Source organism: Desmodus rotundus, chromosome 6, assembly GCF_022682495.2.
Source record: "Desmodus rotundus isolate HL8 chromosome 6, HLdesRot8A.1, whole genome shotgun sequence".
NCBI classification, from domain to species: Eukaryota; Metazoa; Chordata; class Mammalia; order Chiroptera; family Phyllostomidae; genus Desmodus; species Desmodus rotundus.
Window position 1 is genome coordinate 140,567,936 of NC_071392.1, and position 27,342 is coordinate 140,595,277.

The 27,342-nt window shown below is 46.7% G+C and overlaps 2 protein-coding genes and 1 long non-coding RNA gene across 3 annotated transcripts in view; 2 read left to right on the forward strand and 1 right to left on the reverse strand.

Moving 5' to 3' along the window:
• Nucleotides 1-6,727, forward strand: part of MYOZ3 (myozenin 3) — a 373,398-nt gene extending 366,671 nt beyond the window's left edge. Inside the window, exon 7 of the transcript XR_011651372.1 lies at nucleotides 6,701-6,727. The gene's annotated coding sequence lies outside the window, so the exon portion shown is untranslated. The remainder of the gene's footprint in view (nucleotides 1-6,700) is intronic.
• On the reverse strand, nucleotides 1,879-23,277 carry SLC36A2 (solute carrier family 36 member 2). Its single transcript, XM_024577006.3, has 11 exons — nucleotides 23,015-23,277; nucleotides 19,939-20,029; nucleotides 19,093-19,181; nucleotides 18,461-18,556; nucleotides 14,514-14,598; nucleotides 11,318-11,536; nucleotides 9,844-9,942; nucleotides 7,780-7,946; nucleotides 5,383-5,552; nucleotides 2,961-3,228; nucleotides 1,879-2,804 (listed from the first exon to the last, which is right to left on the reverse strand). The coding sequence occupies exons 1-11, from the start codon at nucleotides 23,170-23,172 to the stop codon at nucleotides 2,789-2,791; spliced, it is 1,458 nt and encodes a 485-aa protein (XP_024432774.2). The 5' UTR covers nucleotides 23,173-23,277; the 3' UTR covers nucleotides 1,879-2,788.
• On the forward strand, nucleotides 20,811-26,946 carry LOC123478363 (uncharacterized). The gene is made up of 3 exons (XR_006653546.2): nucleotides 20,811-20,922; nucleotides 24,697-24,969; nucleotides 26,498-26,946. It is a non-coding gene; the product is annotated as an uncharacterized lncRNA (long non-coding RNA).
• Nucleotides 26,947-27,342: the final 396 nt, after the last annotated feature.

Genomic DNA, 27,342 nt, shown 5'->3' on the forward strand with positions numbered 1-27,342 from the left:
CAAACCCCCACCTCCTTTTTATAGCTGATTCCTTCGTTGTAAAGAGAGGTTATTGGGTTTCTAATGTTTACACACGGGTAATCCATTGGACACAATTTTCCTATTGTTTCCCACTTTGATCGCCACCATTCAAAGGCCTCTCTCGGGCTGCAAAGCACAGGCAGGAGTGCTGGTGCATGAGTGTCTGGGCCCACCTGATCCCTGGCGGTCAGCATGCTACTCAGTGTCTCTGGACTGCTTCCTTGTCTGAAAATGGGGACAATGACAATATGTACTTCACAGAAACTTTGCAGTTGTCAGGAATAAATGAGGTAACCCTACAAAAAACAGTAAGTGTTCAATGAAGGAAGGGAGGATTTTCTACGATCCTTGACTTAATAGCAAGCTCCAAACGATAAAGAATCAGTAAGTTAAATGGAGGGGGGCAGTATTTGTGTAAAACCCAGTACCAGACAATTAAAAATTTAATATCCTCCTGCCTGGTGTGGCTCAGTGGATTGAGTGCCAGCCTGCAAACCAAAGGGTGGTTGGTTCGATTCCTGGTCAGGGCACAAGCCAGGGTTGTGGGCCAGGTCCCCAGTAGGGGGCACGTGAGAAGCAACCACACATCGATGTTTCTCTCTCTCTCTTTCTCCCTCCCTTCCTCTAAAAATAAAATCTTTAAAAAAATAAAAATTTAATATCCTCAACAGTCAAACACAGTTCTAACGGTTGGTAGTCTTTAGTGTTGTTGGCAGTTACTAATGAGTCTCCCTAGCTTGCTTTTATGGGTTACATCAGTATTGCTAAACTTATTTTTTCTTTCCAAGGTTTTAGTTTATCCAGATTGGTCTAAATAATAAGATTAACTTGATGATTTTGTGCAGTAGGGTTTTGTCCTTAGAGAATGAGTGTGACCATTTCTTAATAACGGAAGACCATGTTAAACTTAGCAAGAGTGAATGGGATGATAGTGGAGCAGGGTGAGAGATACAAGTTCAGAGAGAGGAAGATGGCTTTGCCAAGGCTCTGACCGGTCAGCAGAAGTCCTTTGGGTCTGCTGATGAAACAGAGAAGTGGGGGGGTGGAAGTGATAAACCACCATCTGGCTAGGTGGGCTGTGGACCACTGCACAGGCTGACTGTCCCCTCTCCTGGTAGGCACTCTGCAGACCATGGGATCTGGGCTTGGTCAGGCAGCCTGTCCCCTACCTGAGCAGGGCTTGTGCCCCTGAAGTGTCTTCTGGAAATCCAACAGATGGAGAGTAACAGAAAAGGAGCAGACCAGGACTTGGGAACCGAGGCAGACACATAGTCCCCCACCACATTCCCCAATCTTCCCTAGGCTGATAGGGAGGTTGATGGTTGAAAATAAGCAGAAAGGCCTTTTTCAAATGTTCTCTTAAAACTGAGGCTAAAAGAAGCATGGGTCATTCTCATAAACCACAGAGAGTGTGATGAGAATCTCCCTCCCCTGGGACTACAGATCTGCTGTACTATCTACTCGGGTATTCAGGGGTGTTGTCCCAATTTTAGTAATTTGTAGGGGGAAAGGAGCAAATACCACCAGGAAGGCTGAGGTGGTATCTCAGGCTGACTGGCCTCTGGCCAAGGTGTGAGAGAGGGCACTGGAATGTCAAGGCAGTAGGATTGAGTTGTCTGCTGGGAAACCTAATTCTCAATGGCACCACCTGTGGAATGTCATCGTTAGGACTCCAGAGCAGTCAGTGTCCCCGGACTTATAAGGACCTGTGATGAGTTGCTTACCTGCCATTCTCTCCCAGAGGACAGTGGACCAGCTTCTTAAGGGCCGGGATTCCTTTTTCACTCACTGGTGTATGTCCATTAGAGTGATGTATTAGTTAACTTCTGCTGCATAAAAACTCCCACACCTTCTGGCTTAAAATCACAAACATTTATTATTTCTCACAATTCTGTGGGTCATCTGGTCAATTCTTATGGTCTGGGTCAGCTTCACTGGGGCTGGATGTAGTCTAAGAATGGCTTTACTCATGTGTCTGAAAGTTGGCAGGCTCACAGACTTGGGGGCCCAGGCTCAACTGGAATAATTGGTTTCTGCTTCACATGGTTGCCCATCCTCCAGTAGGCTAGTCCAGGCTTCATCACTTGGTGGTCTTGGCTCCACAGCACAAGAGACGAAAGCCCTGATGCACACGCCATCGCCAAACCTCTGCTTGCATCACATTTACTAATGTCCCCTTGGCCAAAGCACATCCAAGGATAAGACCAGATTCAGAGGGTAGATTTCCCCTCTTGAAGGGAGGAGCTGAAAAGTCACATTGTCAAGAGGAATTTGTGGCCAGTTTTGTAATCTGCTACAAGAGCCTAGAACTATGCTTGGCCCACAGTAGGTAATCAAGATGGTGAAAGACTTAAGAGAACAATAATGCCCAAAAATGTCATTGTCCACCCCTTCCCCCACCATTGACACATCTACTTTCATGCCTCCAATCTATTGTTGGGATCTTTGAACTGGGCCAAAACTTATCCAGTGGTTTAGATAGTGTATTGCCCTTGACAAATATGATGGCTCTTCTGTCTGCGAGTTGTGGCTCACAATGGCCCTCTTGACCCTATCCATCTTGATGCTGGAGCTGTGTGCACCTTGCTGGAACCCTTCGTCTCTTGAATCCATGTCAGCCTTAGTTGGCCACACCTCCTTCTGCCAGTTGCTGCCACTTGGGTGCCTCTGGTGGCGACTTCTTGCATAGCTCCACTCAAGGTGTGAAATTCACTGTGTGAGTTGCCAAAAAGTTGGATGGAATTGAGAGTCTGCCATGGGAGAGCTCTCAACATAGCAGAAAGCTAGAGATAGAAAAGGAATAAACAAACAAAAAAATTTTTAATTACCAACTAGACCTTTAGCTGGTAAGTTTGCAAAATAAACATAATGCATGTATAAAAGAGTTCCATCTCATTAAAAATCAGGTGCTGGTGGGTGAGGAGCTGTGCCATTCTCACTAAATAAAAGTGGTAGAGTTGGAAAAGGTGGCAGGGTGTCCTGGCTGGATCAGCTCATCCAGGGCCTGGTAGGTCCCCACCACAAAGCCCACGAAGCCCAGGATGCTGATCAGGATGTCCTTGGCGATGGCGAAGGGACTCATGCCCTCCGAGTAGTAGGTGGTGATCTCCAGGAGGGGCGGGATGATGAGCGCCAGGGCGCTGCTGCTCACGGAGCCCACCAGGGCGAGGACCAGGTCCAGGCGGGGGATGAGGATGGCCAAGATGCCTGTGGGAGATGATACGGGATAGGCAGATCATCCAGGCTTAGCCAAGCTAAAGTTTGTTTTCAAAATCCTTCCCTTAAAACATAAACCAGCTGTTTCTCATACAGTCAGTCACATAAAGAAAAAGTTGGAAGTCCTATAATGCCCCGTGTTGCATTCGCCAGAGGTTACACATTAAAAATTTAGTGCATCTCCTTCCAATCATTTTTCAAACATATGGATTCATATCACTGGGAGGAAAAAACCACCCATTTAGGTTCCGTGATGGGGTCCTGGAAATTTAACTGACAGTAGACAGATTAACAGGAGAAAAGGCAGAGCTCAGGCAGGGCTAGGGAGCCTTCAGGTAAACTGACTCCTGGAAGAGCCAGAGATAGGGGTTCACACCCCCATTTTATATGGCAAAAGGGAGAGGGCAGAGCTTCGCTGCGAGAAAAGTGGAAGGTATGACAGTTTCAAATAAAGGTTCTTTTAAGTAATTTCTCAGTGAGTCATGATAGTCTCCTTTCTGGCTGAAAACCTCCCAGACAGGGAATGTCTCCTTTTCAGGAGGGTCCTGCTTAATTCAGGAAAGGAAGTTTAGATAAAATTAACTCTTCTTTTCCCCCCCTGTGGCTGCTGTGTGTTCAAATGTTTTTAGCTTAAACTAATGCTTCTGCCACTAAGGTACATTGTGAACCCCTGTGTATTCAATGATTCGGCTGCACTAGATAACAGTGTGGGGAACTGGTCCAACTACTTAGGACATATCGATGCATAAAACAGACGGAAATTGAAAGCACAGCCTGCCTTCACAGAGCTAACATTTTAATAGCTAATGTGACAATGTAAGCGGGTCTGGAGGTGGGATTCTGGCTTCTCCTTGTGTGGCCATGGGCAAGCCCCTTCCCCTTTCTCATCTTATTTCCTCATCTACAAAAGAGGGATCAATGATAGCTATGCTTTTAGGTATTATGGACCATATTTCAAACAATATTAAAGTTTTAAACAAGTTAATCAATGTAAAGCACTCAGAAAAGGTTATTTGCTGTTATGTACTGGTTGGGGCAATGTGTGCCGAAGTCCTAGTTTTAGGCTTCAGAAATTCTTGGCTTCATATTTGGGACAAGTTCCTTCATCTGTCTGGAGTCTCTAAGGTTCTAAAGGGTAGTGTCCCTGCCTCCTAGGGTAAATTGGGAAGAGATTAGTTCAAAGGAGGAAAATCAGTGTCCAATGAGTTATATGGCCTGGTCTAGTACAGCAAGAAGCAAGAGGGAGACTCTTAGAATCACAATTAAAAGGAGCTCTAGGGACAGCAGGGCCCTGTCACACTCAATGCAGGAATCTCTGTCATTCCCTTTGTCCCTGCTAGGATACTTGCAGAAATGGGGCGCCTGGGTTCCTGGGGCCCGACGTATGGGGAGGGCTGCAAAGGGGTGAGTGGGGCAGCTGAAGCCAACCAGTGAGCAGGGCCCATCCCGGGGGCAAGTCCAGCTGATTTCTGCCAGTGGGGAATGTGACCCTAGAGTTGCCAAGTCATCGCCCCCCCCAAACATTAGAAATACGGATTTGTACGTGAATCTCCCACTTTTTTAACGTTGACCCAGATTTGTGCATTTATACGTTGTGAGGGTCAAACAGCACACCTCTGCTGCCGGACGAGACTCACTGACTCATTTTCAACCTCTCTCCCGGAGGCGAAGGGCTGCTGGCTCTGGGCTGCGATGACTTGGGTTCATATCCCACCTCTGGCCCATCGTGGCCAAATACTCGTCACTCCCTGCTTCAGCGTTCTCATTTGTAAAGTAGGGCTTATCATAGTCCTACCTCATGAGAGTTCCTGCAGGACTCAGTAAAAGTCTGTGAAGTATGGACTAAAAAAGAGCGTAGCAGAGTGGCTGGCACACAGTAGGGTTTTAATAAATATCAGTCCTGATATGATTGTTGTTTGATAAGCTTTGTCCCTTCCTCAGGCTGTACAGTAGTAGACCTGTCTAGGTAGTTGTGAGAATTAGGTTGTCCCTGGGATTAAAGGAATTACCTCTGCAAAGCCTTTTCCGACCCCTGAAACAGTTAGTGCTCAATCGGCGCTGGTTAGTATGACTCTCCTTCATCATCTGGCTGATTTCTCATAGCTCTCAGACTAAGAGCAACATTGCTCTCTGCCTTCTACTCACACGTCAAGGAGACCATGGTGAAGCGGATGGACAGGTCCAGAAGCAGTGCCCAGCGTTTGGACACCCGGGAGATGGCCAAGGGGATGATGATTTCCGCAGGGACGTAGAACTGCAGGGCGTAGCTGCACAGGATGCCAGTGATGTAGAGGAGCTTGACTGACTGGTACAGCCTGCAGGACAAAACAGAGATGCTTTCTCTGACCACTGGCCTCTGACACCCAGCCTCCTCTCACGTTAACCTCTGACCTTAGGACAGTCTCTCTGGCTGCAGTTTCCTTGTCTGAAAGTGATGGGGGAGGGGACTTCTAAGAGCCAAGAAGGACTCCCAGCAGAGCACACAGTGAAAATAGACTGAGTATCATGGATTGGAAAGGCCACAGGTGAGAGGGTCATCTTGAGCATAGGTACGCATAATACCTCACAAACCACTATCACCTGATGCTCCATTTTAGATTTTAGGATAGAGAGGCTCGGTCTGGGTACTTGCCCAGGGAGAGACAAGTGATAAGTAGTGAAGACCAAAAGCCCTGGGTCTAAAAGACTCTGGTCTCTGTGATCTCTGTCCTTAAGAATTCTCTGGATCCCCCCTCAAACTCTTGGCTCATGACAAATGCTTCTAGCAGGTTGCCAGAACTGCAGAATCCCAAGTCCTTGGGGAAGAGGCAGTCTACAAATGGGGCTGTGTGAGGGCAGGGTTCCTTGTAGGCTTCAGACTAGAGGCAGAGAGAGTGTGTGATGGGGGGTGTTGAGTTTTATCAAAGCCTTTTTTGACCTATGGAGATATGACATTTTTTCTTTAATTCACAAACGTGATAGATGCATCTCCCGTGTTTAATAAACCTGTGCATTTATGTGTACCTGAGTCTGTGTTTAGGCCATTCCTTAAAAGGCTGACTTCCACATTTCTGTGTTATTTGCTCTCACTAGTCCCGATGCCTGGAATACCACTTACTCCATTTTCATCTGTCCAAACCCCACAGATTTCTTGAAATTCCCGTCTTTTGAGCAGGTACTACATGCCAGATGCTTTTAGACATGCCCAACTCAATCCTCATGCCAATTCTACTTTATAGATGAGGAAACTGAGGGTCAGAGAGGTGAAGTAAATCATCCATGACCTCAAACTAGGAGGCAGTGCAATTGGGACCTGGACCCAGGAGTGCCAGACTTGTCCTTGTTCGGGCAGTTGTCTTGTTAGACAACAACATTCTCTGTTGCCTTATTCCAATGTAGTCTCTTTCCTTGAAAGTCCCCAAGGCCTTCCCCTGCTGCTGAGGCTCAGTGGGTTAGGCATCATTCTGTAACTGAAAGGTTGCAGGTTCGATTCCCAGTCAGGGCACATGCCTGGGTTGCAGGCTCTGTGCACTGCCCCACTGGGGCTCTTGCAGAAGGCAGAAGGCAATCAATTGATGTTTCTCTCTCACATCAATGCTTCCTTCCTTCTCTTTCTCCTCCATTCCTCTCTCTTTAAAATAAAATAAAGTAAAATAACAATAAAGGAAGTTCCTGAGGCCTCCTTGTTCCTCTTGAGGGGTTCTTTTCCTATTCTGTGTTATAATTGTTTATATATACTATCAATCCCTCTCACATTCCCAGTGGATTATGAGTCAGGCAAGACAGTGAAGCTCAAGTTCATAGTCTACTCATATCAGCACACTCCATACGCCCATGTGTCTAGACTGTGTAACTGGCATGCAGTAAATGCTTGATGGATGACATTTATCAGTTGGGAAAGGTACCCCACTTAAGGCAAATTAAGCCTCCAAGTGACCCTTCAACAGGCAGGCAGCTTGTAATTACGGATATGCCTCAGTGTGGGAAAATGCTCACCGTGCAAATGGGTTTGTGTGTCTGTCTAAGTACGGCCCTGTTGAAGTCTGGCTCAGCTAACTGTTGCATGAACTGAGTGCATTTGAACAGAACCTTTTTACAGCAAGCAGCCTTCCCAAATTGGTTCTGTTTTACTGCTTTTTCATCCTAGCTACTCTGACGTGGGCATGTGCACCACTGGCGGAGGCAAGCAAGACTTGGTAACACAGCCTCTGCAGATATAATTGGAAGTGTTGCCACCCACTGACTCCTCTCTCTGCCTCTTGCACTCCTCAGACCCTTCCCTTCTCTCCTTAGGTGACCAAGGACTCTCATTTCTTCCCCTTCTTCCTAAATCACATCCTCCTTCATACTGTGCCAACAAGGCCTCACCCAACACGAGAGGCTGTGGTTGAAGGAGGAGCTCCCTGAATAGGGGACCCAGAGCCCAGGGCTCCCGCAGCAGCTCTGCTTCTCCCTGGAAGGCCCTCTAGACCTCAGTTTGCCAATTGCAGAAGGGAGGAGCAAGTGACCTAAACGTTCCCACCTGGCCCCGTGTCCCTACCACCTGAGGGCCCGTAAAGTTACCAGCAGTTGGGCAGGTTAAGGGTTATGCTGGCCTTGATGTCGTTTTGAAACCGCAAGTAGCCCAGAACACTGATGACAATGTACAGGGCAGTGATGATGGACATTCCCAAGGACAGGATAGCTGGGAAACGGCGGGTATCCTTCATCTTGTTTTCCAGGGGCAGAACCTATGGAAGTATCACACTGTGAGAAGATGGGAGGGGAAAGGGGGGTGTGCATATGAAGGAAGGCACACCACTTCTGGGTACATGTCAAAAGAATTGAAGCAAGAACTGAACAGATGTTTGCGCCCCCATGTCCATAGCACCATGGGTCACAACAGCCGAAGGTGGAAGCCACCCAAGTGTCCGGTGATGGGTGGACGGATAAGCAAAATGTGGTATATACGCACAATGGAACATTATTCAGCCGTAAAAAGAAAGACAATTCTGACACATACCACAACATGTATGAATCTTGAGGACATTGTACTAAATAAAATAAGCCAAACACAAAAGGACAGATACTGTATGATTCCATTTATATGAGGTATAAATTTAATATAGTTTTTTTAAAAATAAAAGAATGCTAATGAAGGTTCTTCATGATGGAAAATGTATAAGAGGGAAACTTGTGAATTCAAGAATAAAAAGCAGCTGAAATCATCATTATCTGGGTAGATATAAGAGACTATTTTTCTCCCTGTAAGTTTGTCATAAGTAGGGAATAGGTATGATTGTCTGATGGCGTCTTCGTGTTCTTAGATATAGTACTGATGGGCGATACAACACAGAGGGAGGGAAGTAAAGGGACCCATATGACTGTAAGATTTTTACAGTTTACCAGAAATGATAAAATATTAACTCTAAGTAAACTGTGCAAAGTTACTTATGTATATTAGAATCCCCAGGGCAACCACTGTAGGTATTGAGAGATATACTAGCCAAAATCCAATAGGCAAACAAAATTGGAATACAAAAGTATTCAAATAATCCAAAAGAAGACAAAAAAGGAAAAACAGAGGAAAAGCAAGAGGAAGAGTAAAAAGAAAACAAATAAAACACAGACTTACTAACCATAATAATTATGTGCACCACAAATACTCTAACCACATCAATTTAAAAGACAAAGATGGTCAAACTGGCTTAAAAACGAAGACTCAATTATATTCTGTCTGCAAACCTGCTCCTACAGAAACAAAAACTTACGTTCACACAAAAACCTGCACAGCGCAGCATCATTCATAATCGTCAACACCTGGAAACAACCTTAATTTGCCTCTGCAGGTGACCGGACACACAAACTGTAGTACTGCCGTACAGGGGGGCACCAGTGCACGCTCCGGAGGCAGCAAACGGTGAGTGACTGATGCGGGAAACAACGCAGGGGATCTTAAACGCAGCTCAGTGGAAGAAGCCGGTCTCAAAAGGTTACATACCGTGTGATTCCCTGTGTGCTCCGGGAAAGATGAGACACTAGACACAGTGAACAGAAGGTGGTCGCCAGGGCTAATGGTGGTGGGGGAGTTGACTACAGAGCAGGCAGCCGGAGGGAGTTTTTCGTGGTGAGGGAATTATTCTGGGTCCCGATTGTTGTGCATCTATGACTCCACATTTCTCAAAACTTACAGAAGTGTACAACACCCCTTCACCCCCCTAAATGAATTGTCCTATATATAAATGAGAAGGAAACTTAAAAATTATATATGCAGCACTATCCTTCCTCAAGGGTGGCAGTAGAGACTACATAATAATCCATCGTAAGTATGCAGTACTTTCCAGTTTAAAACTTCGTTTCATCAAGTCCTGTCATTTAAATTATTCATCTCCCTTTGTCTCGGTCCTAAAAGATTAGAAAACACGTTGATATGAGGATAAAGGTTTAGTAGATGCACTGGAACAGGAGTAGAACTCTGGCTCCTGACTGCTGCTCTGTCGTAACCTACTTTTCTCCTGCTGAAGGCTGCTGACCCTAGTGAGGCCAGAGGTTCCGTTCTGTCATGTGCACGGGGACCCAGAGCTCCCGGCTCCTGCTCAGAAGGCCACCCACAGCGCCAGGGACCTTCTACCCCGATTCCCACCTTACCAAGCCAATGCTTTCAAATGAAAAAATAGCTGTTCCAAAGAAGAGAGAGTAGGTCTCCCAACTTGTTATCAGCGGCAGCTGGCTGGGGTCTGGAATATCCTATAGAAAAGAGACATGGGGTAAGACATTAACCCTCAAAGCGTGTTTGGGCTCCTTTAAGAGAGTATTCTGAAAGTAGATCTGAATTTTCTTAAAGAATTAAATGTCAAGAAATTTGGAAAACTTCAAAAGGAAGTAGGCAATAACAAGTTGATTTTAACACTGCTCTAGAACAAACAGCCAGAGGGGTGGGGGGAGGGAATCAAGGTATTGTCCAAGTACTAGAAGCCCTGTTTCACAGAGGGAGTCTGGCTCATCAGAATCCAGCAAAAGAAAAGCCTGCACACCTGAGTTAGCTCCAACCTAAAGTGCCCAGGAACACTTTGAATGTACAGTGGTCCTGGGGGTTGGAAATTGCTGACTGTAGTTACAGGGACATTCCAGGGAGCCCAAAGGAATTGGCTAAACATGAAAGTTTCCTCCTCTTCTTCAACGAGCTACAGATTGAAGAGGGAGAAAGGGTATGAAAGAAATATGCTCTGCACCCTGTGACCCAGAACATGAAATTCGTCACGGAACCATTCCCCTAATTGGGCAACCTCTGGAATTGTCCCAATATGAATCAGGAAAGTTATTTCACTATAAAATTCAATTTTGTGGCATTTATCAATATTGCCTTAACGGATATAAGACTTGCCTATAGTTATCCTAAAATATTTGACTATTTTGTTATTATTACTAAATTCCATGGACAATATAACTTTTTTCCCCTTGTGACTCCTGAAAGAGAAAAATATCTGAAAGGTATTAGGTATAACAAGGGGCTTCTGGGGTTTAAATTTCTATGCAGCCTTGTCCATTCTACGAAATACAAATTAGAAAGGAGAGAAAAGTAGGAAATTGAGGGAAAATTAATATCCATAACTCAACTTCAAAGACGCATAATTTACGTCATGATAGATTGGCTTTTGGTATTTCAAGACTATTTATATCTCTGTGATAAAGTATGAGGTTTTTTTCTCCTGAGTGCCCTAAGGGTGATTTTGAGTGCCTGGAATTGTAGCTAGAGTATGTAAGACTATACAGATGAAATTCGATAAGAAGAGGCTGCTTTTCATCCACTTTTTGCTGCTATCCAACTATTACAAGAATGATCTATAGGTCACCAGTTCAGATGTTTTCCTTGCAAAGCATTTTTTTTAAAACCAGAATTTGACATCAAACCATCATAGGAGCAGCAACATGAAAGAAGAGACGTCCAGAAGAATGAGATTTCACAGAGACATCGTGATGGAAGAAATGTCCCAGTGAGATGGGTACTAGGCTGAAGAATGAGGTGAACATTCCCTACCCTCAGTGCTGGCGCCAGGGATCAGTCTGTTCCTGATAAAAGCCTCCGTCCCCTGCAGGAGTCAGGTGTGTGGTGTGCACTAACCTGGGCGATGTACTGGCTGATGATTATCAAGCTGACCAGCATGCTGATGTTGGCCAACATGGAGAGGATGGACATGACCCTGAGGTTCCGAATGAGGACCAGCAGCATCAGGAAGGGCAGGAAGGCGAGCATGTAGAGTCGAGAGTCCATGGTGGGTGTTGGAATTACTGTCTCATTGTTGTGGCAGCTGATGGTGGTGCCATTAATGGCTTCCACCACCTGGGGAAAGGATGAGAAAAACAAGTGGAAGAATCAGTAAATCTTCTGGCCACATGATTAGCTCAGTCCTGGTGCACAGTCAAACTCCCTCCCCCAAAGGGCTAGAATAGCTCATTTGAAGTAAGGTGAATTTAGGACTTCTTATTATAAATCTTCTGTGGCATACTTCCTCCAAAGAGGCAGCACAAACACATTTATTAATTTTTTTTCTTTTATCGATTCCAGAGAGAGGAGAAAGGAGGGAGAAAGAGAGGGAGAGAAACATCGATGGGTCGCTTCTTGCATGCACTCCAACCAGCGACCTTGAGGTGTGCGGGACATTACCCAACCAACTGAGCCACACCAGCCAGGGCTAGTACAAATAATTAAAAAAATAATAAACAACTGGATTTATAGTGGCTATTTGGTAGCTTTTGGCAACCCAGCATCCATTCCTCCTGGTTTTGATTTATTATTGGTGAATTCTCTCTCATCCAGATACAACCTTGGAGGACTGTAAGTCACAATCATGTGGCAGAACTACAGGTCTGGCCTGTGGCTCAACTAGGGCATTCACAACCTCTCCCTGCAATCTGAATCTAAACAACCAGCAAATGACACGGGGACAGAATAAGAGCGCACCCAACTTAATTTTGACAAGGGATCCCTGAGGAGACCATATCAGTTCTGTCTACATTGCCCAAACTGCCTGGTTCCTATTCTTTTCTGAGACCCCCTTTTTTTTAGCTTTCTCTGTCACTTTGGAAGTTACTCAATATTCTACTACTAAACTTATTTTCTACTCAAGTTCCCCAGAATCTCTTTCTTTTGCTTAAAACAAACAAACAAAAAAGTCCGTCACTTAACTGTCTTAAATAAACCAATACTGGCATTTTGAGTGAGAGAACTCTTTCTTGAGAGGATTGGACCATTCATTGCAGGACACTTAGCATCCCTGGACCCCACCCAATAAAATCTATTAGTATCCCCCACCATTGCGACAAACAAGAAACACCGTCCAATGCACAGTATAAACGCCCACTGGCAAAGTCAGGGCAGGGGAGGGATGGTACCACCCTCAGTAAGAATTAGCATAACTTAATGAAAACAGTCTAATTGTGCAAGCAATCCACTGCCCAACAATTAAGTTAGGCAAGAAGAAAATGTAAAGCAAGGGTCTTCTAGCTTAGTACCCACAGGCAGCCACAGTAATGCTGTGGAATATACATGCATCTATGCATTTCCTATACAATATCACAATGACATGTATGATATGAGTCGCTTTTAATTTACCAGACTACAATCATACCATCCTCTTATTTTGAAGTGTCCTTTTCATTTCACAACATATTGTGAATAGTTAAATAAATCATTGTCTTTTTTTTTTTCTCTTCTGATTCCCCAGTGCAGTAGAAAAAATACTTGGAACCTTAGCCAGGCATTCAAGGCCCTTCATAAATGGGCTCCACTCAACCTTGAAGGCTCTTCTACAACCAACTGTATCTCCCTTCTGGAGCACGTCCCCTGCATTCTGCCTGCAGGCGTTCAGTCCTCCTTTCTCCCACCTTGGCTGCCGCCACTGCTCTTCAACACCCTGCTCAGGTGCACATCCCAAGGGAGCCTCCCTTTGCTCACACACTTCTACCCCTTAGTTTCCAATGAAGCACCCCAACCTCAGGATGTCGGTAGTGGTGTCCTGACTTGGCACCACATTATCATATTGATATTTAACTTTTTATACTTCAGAACACATTCCACTGAGTCTGCAAACTCTTCAAGACAATTCTTGCCTTGTCTCTGGACAGATGATAAATAAAGTTCTGCTGACATCAGATTGATTTCTAAGCAGCAATCTGGCAATGCGTTTTAAAAGCCTTCAAAACAACCAAACTCTTTGACCCAGTAATTTTACTTTTAGAACTATATACTAAGTAAAGAAAGGGGTAGACTAAGCCTTAGGCAGATTATAGTAGAAAAATAAAGGGAAACAAAGAAAATATATCCAACAATAGAAGACTAAGTCATGGTCAATCTGTGTGATGAAATATTAGTAAACTATTAAGTTACATTGAAGCCTATAAGGAAATTGCAAAATGCTAACTAGTTAATACTACGTTAAAACAATAACCACAAATGGTTGCATTAAGACTAATCTTGCTTTGTTTTGAGAAGCAATATAGCATAACGTTAAAGAACTTGAGCTCTGATGTCAAAAGGCCTACATTTTTAACTGTGACTCTGTGGCCTTATATACATTATAGAGTTTATAGCATCAGTTTTCTTGTCAGTACCTACTCTGATAAGGTCATGGAGAAAATTAAATGGAGGAAAGCATATGAAATGCTCAGTATTGTGCCTGACACATAATAGAAACTAACTCTGAATGCCTACTTTTTTTCCTGCTTTCTAATTTCTTTTTTTAACATTTCTCAATTTCTGGTACTACCATGAATGGAAAAAGACCCCCCAAGGAACAGTTTTCTTTTTTAAGCTTACTGATTGACTAAGGGTGGCCTCTGTTATTCCTCACGCTAGTTTGTTCCAATTGTTACATGATAACTCCTGGGTTAGATGGAAAGAACTTCCTGGAGCCAACGACTGTGAAACCACGAAAACTGAACAACTAAAGGTGGATGTGGATGGCCCAAAGAAGGTTAGGTGTTGGCCCAAAAGACCCTTATCACTTTCAGAAGAGTTTAGGATGATTAAACTCCAAAGCAAGATTGCAAAATCCAAGATTCCTTCCAGTCTAATTTTAGAGACCAGTCCTGAGGACAAGTCCAAGACACTGGGCAAAGGGTATTGTGGAAAAAGTAACCACTTCAAGAAATCTGCAGATAAGTGAACTGGGGAAACTCTGTTTTTTTTGATAGCATCTAGTTTAACTTTCTGTTTTATATTGACCAGGACCCCGCAAAGAAGAAGCCATTAGTTGAACAGCTAGAGGACACTCCTTTTCCAAGTCCTTTTCCCTCCCACCTTCTCTAGAAGACTCTACCTGTTTTAAATTATCAGCCAGAAACACAATGTACACACAGCAGAAGCCCATCTGGGTGACTACAAGGAAGAAGGTCACTACATGCCTGGAAGAAAGGAGAGAGACCAAAAAAACAAAAAAACAAAAAAACACTGGTTATAAAAAAAGAGTTAGCTTGTCACGTCCACTCCTGTCCCCAGGGGTTCACTCCTGTCCCCAGGGGTTGGTGACCCTCTACCAGCACCCTCGCTCACGCCACCACAGTCAACAATGGGGCAGTAATAAGAAGTGAGGTTAACAATAGTTCTTTTATGAACGTTTCTCAACCACCCTCCCATTCGCAGCTCAGCAAGTCGTAAAATTCTTCACAGTCAGGAACCTCTCCCCGACCTGGCTCTGATGCATTTCTTGTAACTGAAACTAATTGCTGGAGGGCAGTAGCCACAATGCTTTTATTAGCTATTATCAACATTTAAAATTTTTTTCTACCTGGGCATTGAAGACGCACAGACAAATAACATGGTCCCTCCCTCTAATGCTCTATAGACTGGTGGGAAAGATGGAATGCAAACAACATGGCAGTAAAGGCCATGGTAAAAAGGGCATTTTTACCCAAATTGTACAGCAGATAGCCTTCTTAGAAAACCAATACCTGAGTGACAGTCTCTTGGGAAAGGGAAGAGAGATCAAAGAAGAAAGAGAAGGAGGAGGAAATGGAGAGAAAAGTGAAGAAAGAGCATTTCAGCAGAGGGATCAGGCAGATTTCGCCAGCCGCCAGGTGGCGAACTCACTGAGGATGCCAGACTAAGGATGGGAAGATTGACTAGGAGACCCTTACAGCAGTGGGGCTGAAAGATGGCAGCAGCCTGCACGAAGACGTGACCATTAGGATGAGAGAATTAAAGCATATTAAGAGATATTAGGAAGCTAGGACTTACAGGACTCAGGGTCAAGAGAAAGGCAATGATCTAAGGTGATTGGCAGGTTTTTAGCTTGGACAACAAAATGAACTGGGATACTGAGAAGGAAGAGAAAGTTTTAGGGGGAAAGGGAAGAAATTACACATTCAGTTTCTGAATTGTTTAGCTTGAGGTTCCTAAGGAGACATTCAGGAGACAACTACTATCAAAGTCTGAAACTGTTGATTTGTCAGTAATGGATAAAGCCTGGAGAAGGCAGATCAGCAAAGAAGAGTGTGCAGCGTGAGAAAAAGAGAAGGCAGCATTCCAACCCCTAAAGAACACCCGTACTTAAAGGTCGGACAGAAACAAAGAAGGCTGCAACAAATGCAAAGGAATGACCAGAGAGGTGGGCAGGAAACTAGGATGACAAAGAGTTTAGCGGATGTCAAAAAGAAAGAGAATGTTTGAAGAAGAGAATAGTCCATTGGACCCCATCCTGCTTAGAGGTTCTCTAGGGCAAAGAAGGTGCAACAAGGAGGTCTTTTAGGACCTTAGTGGAAAGAGCTGTAGACACATAAGAACAAAAGAGCCAGGCGACCCATGGAAGAGATATGAATGGGATGTTCAGAAGTGAAGTCAGAGGGTGGCCTTTCTGGAAGCTAGACTGTGAGCTCCAGTCTTGATAGTGCCCATTTTGTTCATCGTTTCAGACCCACTGCCCAAAGCACTTCCTGGCGCATGGTAGATATTCAATAGATATCTGTTGAATAACCAGATGTTGAATGGGAGATAGGGTGATGGCTAGAGAATAGTGTATGGTCCAGGAAGCTTTATTAATTTATTTTATTATTCTTAAGATGGAGATACACAGACACATTTAAATGTTGAGAGGAAGAGCCTGTAGTTCAAAAAAGTTCAAGTTTTAGGAGAGGAGATGATTAGTGGAGTAAGGTTCCTAAAAAGAGCAAGAGCCGGAAAAGCTACTTTATATGCCCAACAATGAGTAGAAGGATTTGAGGGGTTGTAACAGGCAAAAACCTCCTTTTGGGTAACACGCCTGGAAAAATTCTGGTTGTCATCCCATAGCCTTCCTAGTCTGCTCATTGGCTGAATTTATTAATTCAGAAAGTGAATGGGCTTTGGGCCAAGGAGGTGCCAGACCTGTGATGCTGAGTAGACTGCATTACATGGGCAGAGCACACGTCAGGTACTGCCATTTGGGGTATCACAATTCAAGGGGTACTTTGACAATCTACCACAGGTGACAAACACGTGGGCCGAATCTGGCCCTCCACCTTGTTTTATCCAGCCCGGCACCTTGTTTCTACCTGGCAGCAGCGCCGAGCTCTTTGCCCCTAGTTAAGGAGTAGTTACGTTTATACAGTCCTGAGATTACATTCGGCCCTTTGAAGGCAACTGCAAGGCTGATGTGGCCCCTGGTGAAAATGAGTTTGACACCCCTGATAGATGGTGCTGAGAAAAGAGGAGGCATATGGGGTAGGGTGAAATCAAAGACAAAAGAGTGGGTTTAGTCCCAAGTACCTGGGGACAGAGGAGGTTGACTTGTTCTGTGTCCTCCCTGAAAGCTAAAAGGTGGATGCTGCAGGAGGGAGACATCAGCCCACCAAAGGATCATTAATGTATTAGTTCTTTTCTGTTTTTTCTTCTCACTGTAAACTCACTCCCTGAGAGACTTCCTCTGCCCCCTGGCTTCATGGCTGATGACTTCAGTTCTGCATCTCCTGCATGAAGATAGTTTCACACTTGTACATACAACTACGCACTTGATAACCCCACCTGCCTCTCTCCCAGGCACCTCAAATGCAACTTGTCCAAAACAGAAGTCATCAGAAATCTAAGCCAACCTTGACCTTTTTCTTTCCCCACAACCCCAGGACCCAAATCATGACCAAATTCACTTATCTCTATCCCCACTGTCAGCAGCTTGGCCCCAGCCACCACTGCCAGCTGCCTGGACATTGTCGGTAGCATCCTCATGGGTCTGGCTAGTCTATTCTTGCTCCTTTACAATCTATTCTTACAGAAGTCAGGCAGATGTTTAAACAATGCAAATATGATTACTTCCCTGATTAAACCTTTAATTACTTCCCTTTTTTAAAACCAGTGGCTTCCTGGTTGCTTTTAAGGAAAGAACAAAATTTTTAAGAGGATCCAGAGAGTACAGCTAGACTGGCCCCTGCATCTGTCTTCCGCTTCATCTCCCTGAGTCTCTAACCTCAAGCTGCCTGGTCTTTCTGGACCTTGAAACTGCCATGCACTCCTTTCTGCTCAGGACCTTCAAACCTTGCTCCTCCTTCCTCCTGGAAGGCCCTCCAGGCTCCTGCCCAGTCTCCCCTAGGTCATTCCTCAACCTCAAGGACTCCTTCCTTCTGAGGAAGCCCCCGCAAGCCCACCCACATCTCCTTACCTGCTTGGTAGCAGCTACTTCCTTCGTTGTACTCATCTCAGTGATTATTAAGTAACTGTGTCTTAAACTGTCTGTCTTTCCCACTGGACTATGAATTCTGCGAGGGCAAAGCTTTGTTTGCCGTTTCTCGCAGTATTTCCAGGGCCTGGGACATATTAGCAACTAGGTAAATGCTTTTTTTTTTTTTTTTTTAAGATTTTATTTATTTTTAGAGAGAGGGAAAGAAAGGGAGAAAGAGAGGGAGAGAAACATCTATCGATTGGTTGCCTCTTGCATGCTCCCAACCAAGAACCTGGCCTGCAGCCCAGGCATGTGCCCTGATGGGGAACTGAACAGGTGACCTTTTAGTTTGTGGGTCAATGCCCAGTCCACTGAGCCACACCAGTCAGGGCTGGATAAATGTGGTTTAATAAAAAAGTGAGTATCATAAAAGCTGCAAAACAAAGAAATGAACACCCTGTTGTGTAGGATTATAAGGAGGGGCTGGACCAGGAAGGTTGCCAATGTACCCTTTCCCATGTGGAAAGTCCAACATTCTGTGCTAAACGAGCCAGCTTTCCCGGGAAGAAGGCACGCCTGGGGCTGCATTGCCTCCTCCTGTATCTTATTCCACTTCTGGCAAAGCAAAAACAGGTTACCTTCCCCAGTGCGCATGGTTCTGGAGCCAGGTGCTGGGGCTGGCCTCTAGTCCATGCATCACTGTATCCCCATAGTCCATAAAGGGCTTGTTAAGCCTGCAGGAGAAAGTGCACACACAGTTACTAAGAAGCAAATGTAAGGTCATATACTGAAAAGTCAGGAGACACCCAGCAAGGCAGGACCCAGCTGGGGTGGAAAGGACACTGGGGAGTGTCCAAAGTTCTGGTTCAGACTTTGACACCTGGCAGCACTTCCTTGGTGGGTTGTTTTCCTTATTTATCAAGTGGGTTAGTTACTATATATAATAGACACTTCGAATGGGTACTGTAGTTTTCATACCCACGATCCCACTGGATCCTCTTGACAATTCTTGGAGGCAGGGTTAGGCGTGCATTGTTTATGTGCAGTTTGAGGTGAGCCAGGAAGTTACGCGCCAGGGCCTGACCGAGGGTGCCCGATGAATCATGTGGCAGAGCCTCACCTTGTGTCCCTGCCCCGAACGCTTTTCTCTTTTTCTTGGCCTTGTTGGAGGAAATTAAGAACTCGACTCTTTTTATGTGTAGGATGTTTCTGGGATGTCCCTGAGAACCAAGCACCAAAGGATTTGACACAAGGACGCTGCTTTCCTTACCTGCGGCAGAAGTGCTGGGCACACCGGACCAGGATGTGCATGCAGTGGCAGGCGATGAAGCCCATTGCCAGCAAACTCAGCGGGCCTGTCTGGAGAAGGGGGGCCCAGGGAGGGGCAGAGAGAGGAGAACGAGTTTGTGAAGAACACTGCGGGGAGGCGTTTGGTAGCGCAGATATGCAGGACTCAGAGAACTTTCTAGCAAACTGGTTTGCAAGCCCTTTTTAGCAGCAACAGCTATTCTTTCAAATACAATGTCAAGGAGTACTCCAAAAGAGTACATAAAGCCGTGACAATGGGGTGATGTGGTGGGAGTAAGGGACCAGAATTCTGACCTTTAGTGAGTGGCCTGTGAGGCGTCCCCGAGAGGTAATGCTCTATGGAACAGAAGTGCAAAGTCATGGCCCAACCCCTGAATTCTGCAAAGGAGGAAACTGAGGCCCAGAGAGCAGGCAAATGACTTGCAAAGGCCACTCAAAGTCTGTGGCAGAGCTGGAACTCAAACTCAGACTAGATGGCCAGACTCCAAGTCTGGGCCAGAAGGACTGCTCATTGCAAGCCGCTACAAACCCTTGCAGGGGTGTCCAACCCGTGGCCCAGAGGCTGCATGCGACCCAGGATGGCTATGAATGTGGCGCAACACAAAATTGTAAATTTACTTAAAACCTTTTTTTTTTTGCTCATCAGTTTCCGTTAGTGTTTGTGTATTTAATGTGTGGCCCAAGACAACTCTTCTTCTTCCAGTAAGGCCCAGAGATGCCAAAAGGTTGGACACCCCTGCGAGCCTCTCCTGCCCGCTCCCTGCCACAGCCCAGTTGTAGTGGCCCCACCTACGGTAGCCCTCCTTACCAGGAGGCCTGCGTTCTTCACAGCCAGGGGTAGTCCCAGGATCCCTGTGCCCATGTTGCATTTTACCAGGTGAATCAAGGCCTGGAAAGCTCTAAAGGGGAGTAAAAACACATGAGGACCTGGTGTGTGGAGGGGAGGAGATCCAATAGACATTCCCTCCCAGCATGCCAACACCAGAGTTCAGGTGAATCGGTGGGCTCCTGGCCACCTCCCAGTCCCCGTGGCCTTGCCTGGCACCTCTGAGTCTCCTGCAGGGTTTGTCCAGAACTGTCCTGGTTTTAGCACCTGACACTCAATATATGCCATCATAATACTTACTATGTAACAGACATTATGTTAAAGTCTTTACATGTATTATCTCATTTAATCCTCTTGTCAAAGCAAGGAAGTGGATGAGGAAACTGAGGATAGAGGTTTTTTAAAATGACTTCTCCAACTATATACTGGGGAGCCAGGATTTGAACTCAGGACTGCTTTGGAGTTCTTCACCCCACTTCTACTGGACTGCTTCCTGGAAACAGGCCCAAACAGATAAGTAAAGGACACCCCATTTCATAACCAGGGAAACTGAGACTCAGACAGTGGGAAGCAAACAGCCCAAGGTCATCAAACTAGTAGCAGAGACAGGACTCAGTGCAGGGAAGAGAGAAGCGGGCAGGCAGCGAGGAAGTCATTGTGACTCCTGAATGAACAGGTCAGGTGACTTGGGTGTCCAGCTGCAGTCTGTTAGGACAGGGCCACTTGAGGATTGAGCTCCAGAGTGATTTCCCCACCACCTCAGGCCAGGACACCAAGCTGAGGCAGGGCATGACTCCTCCCACCCCGACACACGCAAAACCACTCCGACCCTCTCTTTAAGACAGCTGACCAGAGGACAAGGTCTACACCGCCAGAGATAAAATTCTAGGGAGGTATGCTCTCTGTCGATGAATTACAAAACAACCTATTTTATACCTCTCTGCACCTGGACCAGGTTAACCCAAGGTGAGTAATGAATTTACATCTTCGGTTTTAGAAGCCTTGGAAATCCCCCAAGGAGAGCCTTCTGGAGAGGAGGCTTCTTATAAGGAGCAGCAGAAGTATTCTGGAAGGAGCCCAGCCTCTGAGCTAGGACACCTCAGGGATTAAAACCCAAGGCTACTACCTAACTAGCTGTGCCATTTTGGGGCATTGTATCCACACTGCTGAATCTCTGTAAATGTTTGGAGGAACGCTATTTTGAAATAACTGCTCCAAACACTTTGTGAAACCCTAACTTCTCTAGCTTCCTGAGGATCTGCCCGTTAATTCAAGGGTTAAGGAGAACAATCGGGGAGAAAGCACTGAGTCTCTGCATGCCTTTCCCTCTCCCTGTGGGTGTTAATACTGCTGACCCAGCGGGCGAGCGCAGTGCCTTGTGGCCCTCCAAAGCAATGCTTGCTTTGCAAGTAGGAAAAAGTCAGTGGGTCACTTTGGAAATTTCTAACTAAAAGACTTAGGAAATCAAAATTTAACTTTGGGCCACTCAGCTGGCTTGGAAACACTGGGGTGAGTCGTGCAGAGCACTGAGCTGAGAGGCGGGAAGCCTGGGTTTTGGCCCTAACTCCTTCGGTGACCTTGGACTAGCGTGCTAGTCACAGCAGCTAACACTTCTGGAACACGGCACTTGGTGGCTTTATGTGCAATTCACTCGTGCAGCCGTCCCAGGAGGAGCACATTGTCATCTCACAGAGAAGAAACTGGGCACAGAGAAGTTCTGTCACTCAGCTGGCAAGCAGCTAAGTGGGAACTGGAACTCAAGTCAGCAGATCCCATAGGTACCATGCTTACCAGACCTGTTTTACTACTTCCCTCCAGGCCGGAGGGGCCTCTAGTTCTCACTTGCTTTGTTTCTTTGATTCTTAAGTAGCCGAGATTGCCACCAAACTATGTATCAGTTCAAGAACGCAAGAGCCAATTGGCTCCCTCAAGGCCTCTGGTTGAGAAATACCCCAACTCGGCAGTGGGTGGCCCAAGGCCTAGAGAGGTCACCCTCAGTTGTCACGCATTCTTAGCAACCTTCAGAACTGGCCCCTGGGCAACAGAACCCTCAGACACTTTCTTTAAGATAGACATGAAGGTTACCTTGTCCCTCCCTCAATTGCTCTGCAGGGTGGCGGTGGAAAGGGGTTTTGCCTGTAACTTCTCTCTCCTTTTTCAACCCCTACCCCCATCCCTTCAGTTTTACTTCCAAGGCTGCCTCCTCAAATTCACACTGCCACTCTTTTATCTCTGTTTTTGCATCTGGAAAAACTGAGGCTCGGAGAAGGGAAGAAGCAGAATCACAACTTGAACGCAGGTGTGCACACCAGTGGTGTCAAAGCTTTCTCCTTAATGCAGCAGAGCTCTCCATGCTGCCCCACCCGTTTTTCCTCGCAGAACTTGCTTCTCTGTTCCAGTGGTGGAGGCCAAGGGAGCTGGAGGCCCTGCAGCTGGCTTCCCTGCCTAAACTTTCAGTATCTCCCTCCTTGTCAGGGTTTGAAGGCCTCATGAGTGATCCTTTCCTACCCCAAACCCCCACCCCCACTCCCAAAACACACCCCAGGGAGGAGGAAGGACCTGGGCTCTTCCACACACTGTGGTTTTGATGTCACCAGGGCAAGTCCCATGGAAGGACAGGCCAGCGCCGTTGCAGGAAGGAGGCAGGTCTCATCTTCTCCTCCAAGAAGCTGGGGATTCTGCCCGTCTCCTCAATGTTATCAAAATGTTTCGCCAGGGGCAAAATTGACTTTAGGGCCAGCAGTGGATCCAGCCCCCATCCTGCCAATGACCCCAGTGAATGGCCTAGGATGACCAGGCCTCAGTTTCCCCACCTGCACATGTTGCAAGCTAGTTCACTACATGCTAAGGGTTTTCTGACACTTTCCACTCCTGTTCCTTCAAGCTCTCAGCCTGACTCAGCCTACAACTACCCCTTTTGCAACCTTGGTATCCCCATCTGTGCAAAGGGTTGGGGGTCAGACACCTACCCACCCACCCACCCTGACCCCAGGGCTTTTGCCAATGCAAGCTTCCAGGCTGGAGGGCAGATGTGGGGACGGCAGGAAAGAGCACTCACGTTATACCCTTTGTCTTCTCCAAGACCGGCAACTCAGAATCGCTTCCCTCCAAGAAACTGGAGTCCTTGTTCTGCTCGGCACTTTGGAGAGGTGACCTGAGGTCCAGTTTGAGCTCAGCAGCTCCCTGGGGACCCCCGGCACTCTGTGTTTCGGGCATGACCGCTTCAGAAAGTGAGACCTCTGGGTGATGAGGAGGTCTGTGTTAGAAAGAGGCCAGCAGGGAGGTGTCTGGTCAGGTGCAAACCCCAACTCAGTGGCCTGTCCCTTATTAGCAAGCTCTGGCCAAACTGGAGTGAGGCCCCACCCACCTCCCCCAGAGGGTGCTCCTCCTGGCCTGAGAGGCTGTGGAAGAGGAGCTGATTGGGAGGAGACAGAGAAGAGGGAGGGATTTGGGAAGGGAGTCATTACCCACCCCTTACCTAGCAATAGTAGTGGCAATGGTGACTATGATACTGATCATTTCAATAACTAATATTTACTCATAACTCTTTTAAGTGCTTTACCTATATTTTCTCATTTAATCCTATAAATTAAATACTGAGGAAAGCAGGCTCTGAACTAAAGGAGCCTGCCTACGTTCTCATACCTAGAGCGAAAGAGTAGGGACCAGAGCCCAGCTCCTCATGCTTTCTAACCAGTCCCCTATTTCCGGCATTCCAGGAGAATGCCCACACCCTCCCACCTCTGCAGGCATCCCAGGGCAGGGCTGCAGGCCTGCTGGAAGGCATCCTTCTGGGAGCTCCCCTTTCCTGGAAGGTTTTTGGAAAAAAATAAATGATCACTCACTCACCTCTTACTGCGTCTTAGCTTTTGTGAGGCTCCAGGGAGAGAGTAGTGGAAATTCTTTTGGAAAAATGAGGACGTTGCAAGACAGAGAGTTTTCAATCCCCTAGTCAAGTTTCACTGGGCAGGACGCTGGGGCAGGAGAGGGTGTGATTTGCCTGAGATCAACACTGGTCATTCTCCATAGAACTCTGCCAACAGAGAGGACCCTGGGGGTGTCTCTGGTGTTCTACCCTATCATCACCTCTGCTTCAGTCACAGAGAGATGAACGGGCCAACATTTCCTCCTCCCTCCAAATTATAGCGTTTTACTCAAGCCACACCACTCCCTGTGCCACTGTCTCACGTGCCAAGAGCTTGGCTGAAATATCTCACAGCTAACTGGTAGCATCTGAGACAGATTTGTCTTGTCCCCTCCCTTATGTGGGACACTTCCCAAGGTCCTGTATGCAATTTCGAATTTGTAATTTTGTATTCTCTTCCTTAAAGAGTCCCTCTCCACCCCTCTGCGCTGCCCCAACGCCCTCCCCAATGGCATAAGCTTCAGCCTCCACAGAGCCTGGCTACTGCTCTGGGCAGCATTGTTATTTTGCTTTTACAGATGTGGAAACTGAGGCTCAGAGGGGTAATGAATAGTTTGTTCAAGGTCACAGCTCATCTTCGATAGACCCTGACCTCCCTAGCCAGATCTTTCTGTCTCTGAAGCCCTCAGCCTTGACCACTACCCTGACCCCTTGGTTTGAATCCTGGCCCTGCCCTTCAAGTTTCTTGCCCTGAATCCACTGAGGTTTGAAAAATGCCCTCTATCCACTTGTCTGGCACCAGTACGTGGCAGTGTTCCTGGTGTGGGGGGCTTGCGATGTTTATATATGAGGCTAGTTCTTGCTTTCCTTTCCAGGTTGTGAGAAGAACTCTGAGCCAACCCTCAAACCTTTGGGGGAGAGCTGCTGGTATATCAGAAGTTGACTGGGTTCCTTCCCCAGCGTCAGCTAAAAGGAAACGCACAGGGCACTGCCTGCACACCTCCAACTGGCTGCACCACCCGTCAGCAGGCACGAGGGGTTCTTCCAGGGGGTGGACCTCCAACATAAGCCCTTCTAAACGCCGGCCCCAGGACCTGCAGCTCTGCGTTCCACTGTGGCTCTGCCATGCTGTCAAGGCCCTGGGGAAGGTACTGCTCTGCTGGCCCTCTTTGGGAAGTGGGCACTAGACCCTAGAGGACTTCGGAAAGACTGAGGACCCAGGAACTGTGCTTTTCATCCCCCTGTGCCTCCCAGGGGTTGAGGCCCCAGGCAATATGCCCGAGAACAGCCTACCTACTTCACATCCTCATAGAGGGGGGAAGAAATGGGACTGAAGTAATTATGACAATCGTTTATGATCCTTTAAACAGAAGGCCTTGCTTCTTTCATTCTTTTATGGCAGTTTGGAGAGTTGGTGTGTATCAGAATCAGCTGGGGGGCACAGAGCAGAGAGACCCCAACTCACTGAAGTAGAGAGAATATGGGCCTTTGTATTCTTGCCAAGTTCTCCAGGGGTTTCTGATACGGGCCAGAGTTGGAGCTCTGCTGCTCTGTGGGGCAGGAAGAATTGCCCCTCTTTCATGGATTAGAGAATCAAGGCAGAGAGCTGGGAAATGCTTTGCCTGAGGTTGTGTAATCTGGTGGCAATGAACACAAATACTTTTGGGGGCTGGAAATTGGAGGCTCCACAAACAAAGAAACCTCTTCCCACATGCAAATTACCACTCATCCTTGTCCCCCAGGTAGCTCTTTATAGCCTGGGGCAGATTACTACGACTCTTCCCCCTGCTGAGATAATAACGTCCCACGTGTATTCAGTCTGTTCTACATGTCTTGCTGTAGACTAATTCTGACATTTCAGAGATGCATCAGATTCCACAGGGTAAGATTCGGTCCTACAAGGCCTCCCCTCCCACTTCAGCTGCCAACAGAAAAGCCCAGGCTCTTACCTGTGCGACCTACCAGCTACAGATTGAAGGTTCCAACAACCCCCTCCAACTCAGAATGGCAATCACAAGTCCAGGTCGTTACCGGTACTTCTGACCAATTGGCTATAAATCAGAGGTTCATATAACCCCCTCCTTGGGTTTGATTAATTTGCTGGAACAGTTCACGGAACTCAGAGAAACATGTTCCTCACTAGACCTCTGGTTCATTGTAAAAAGATACAACCCAGGAACAGTCAGAAGGAAGAGAAGCATAGGGCAAGGCATCTCCTTCTCTCTCCATGTGTTCACCACCCTGGAAGTTCTCCACATCCTGCCCTCTTGGGTTTTTATGGAGGCTTCGTTAGTTACAATTGATTAAGTCATAGGCCACTAGTGATTGATGCAACCTCCAGCCCCTCTCTCCTTCCCAGAGGTCAGACACAGGAATGAAATTTCCATCCCTCTAAGTCACATGGTTGGTTCCATCGGCAGTCAACAACCAACTCCCATCCTTAGGTGCCTCCCAAAAGTCACCTTCACCTCCTGCCCTAGCTAAAGACACTCTCGACGCTTAGGAAATTCCAAGAGTTTTGGAAGCTGGGCATTAGGAATTGTTGACAAGGACCAAATATAAATGAGAAATATATTTTAGTCATGTGAATGGACAAATAATTTATTTCTTATAATGGGCCAGGGACAGCATGAATAATGCCTCTGATTACCGATCAGAAGATTATATTTGTTACAGATCCCGACTTTGCAATAAGGAAGGCCCTGTTATCACACCCATTTCACAGAGGAGTGTGGAGGAGAGACGGCTCCACGACTTGACTGTTGAGTGATGCTGTGAGCTGGACCCCGGCCTGAAGGAAGGCTGTTTTCCACAGACCTCCCTGGGGGGCTATTTTGATATCAGTCACCTTGTGTTCTGACACAAACCATACTACTCCCCTGCCTCCAGGTATGGGCTGCGTGTGGCAAACGCTCTGGTTGTCCTGACCTGGTCAAGCGTGAGAAGCAATTTCCCATACCTGGCAGCAGCAGTCACATACTCGCACACATGAGTACTCTGTGCCCCCCCCACCCCCCCGCAGCCCTTGCCCTGTATAATTCTCTGACACTAGCTAAGCGGTTCAGGGACCCATTTCATCTTCCAGTTGTCCAAGACACACCTCGTTTGTAAGTTTCCCTCAATAAACTACTAATTACTAGATTGAAGTGACCAGCCTCTTTCTTTGTTTTTTGTCTGCCCTCTGCTCAGAAAAGTGGATTTTCAGTCTGGGGGCCTTTCCCTGTGTCTGTGCGTTGTAACAATTGGTGAGGCAGCCAGCAGCCCAATGAAATGGGTCTTGGGAAAGAGACATCAGCAGAGAAATCCCGAGTTGGCCATTCACTTCTATGTGGGGAGCGGCAGCCTGTATGTTCAGAAGCATGTGGGCCACCAGGAGAGTATGGAGAAACCCTGAAAACACTGGCTAATCTCACGCACCTGTTTAAGGAATTACGCGTTCCACACTGCGACAGGAAGGAAAGTGCATGGCTGCAGCTGTGGGCTGACCTGTCTCATGGGTGGTTCAGCTGGCCGCACACAGG

Bases quoted from the DNA above. Each gene is read 5' to 3' on its own strand.
- SLC36A2 (XM_024577006.3), bottom strand. From the start codon at position 23,172: ATGCCCGAAACACAGAGTGCCGGGGGTCCCCAGGGAGCTGCTGAGCTC. The intron at 20,030-23,014 runs GTGAGTGCTCTT...ACTCCCCTTTAG, and splicing joins GAGAAGACAAAGGGTATAAC to AGCTTTCCAGGCCTTGATTC. The intron at 14,599-18,460 runs GTAACCTGTTTT...CCTTTCTTCCAG, and splicing joins AACCATGCGCACTGGGGAAG to GCATGTAGTGACCTTCTTCC.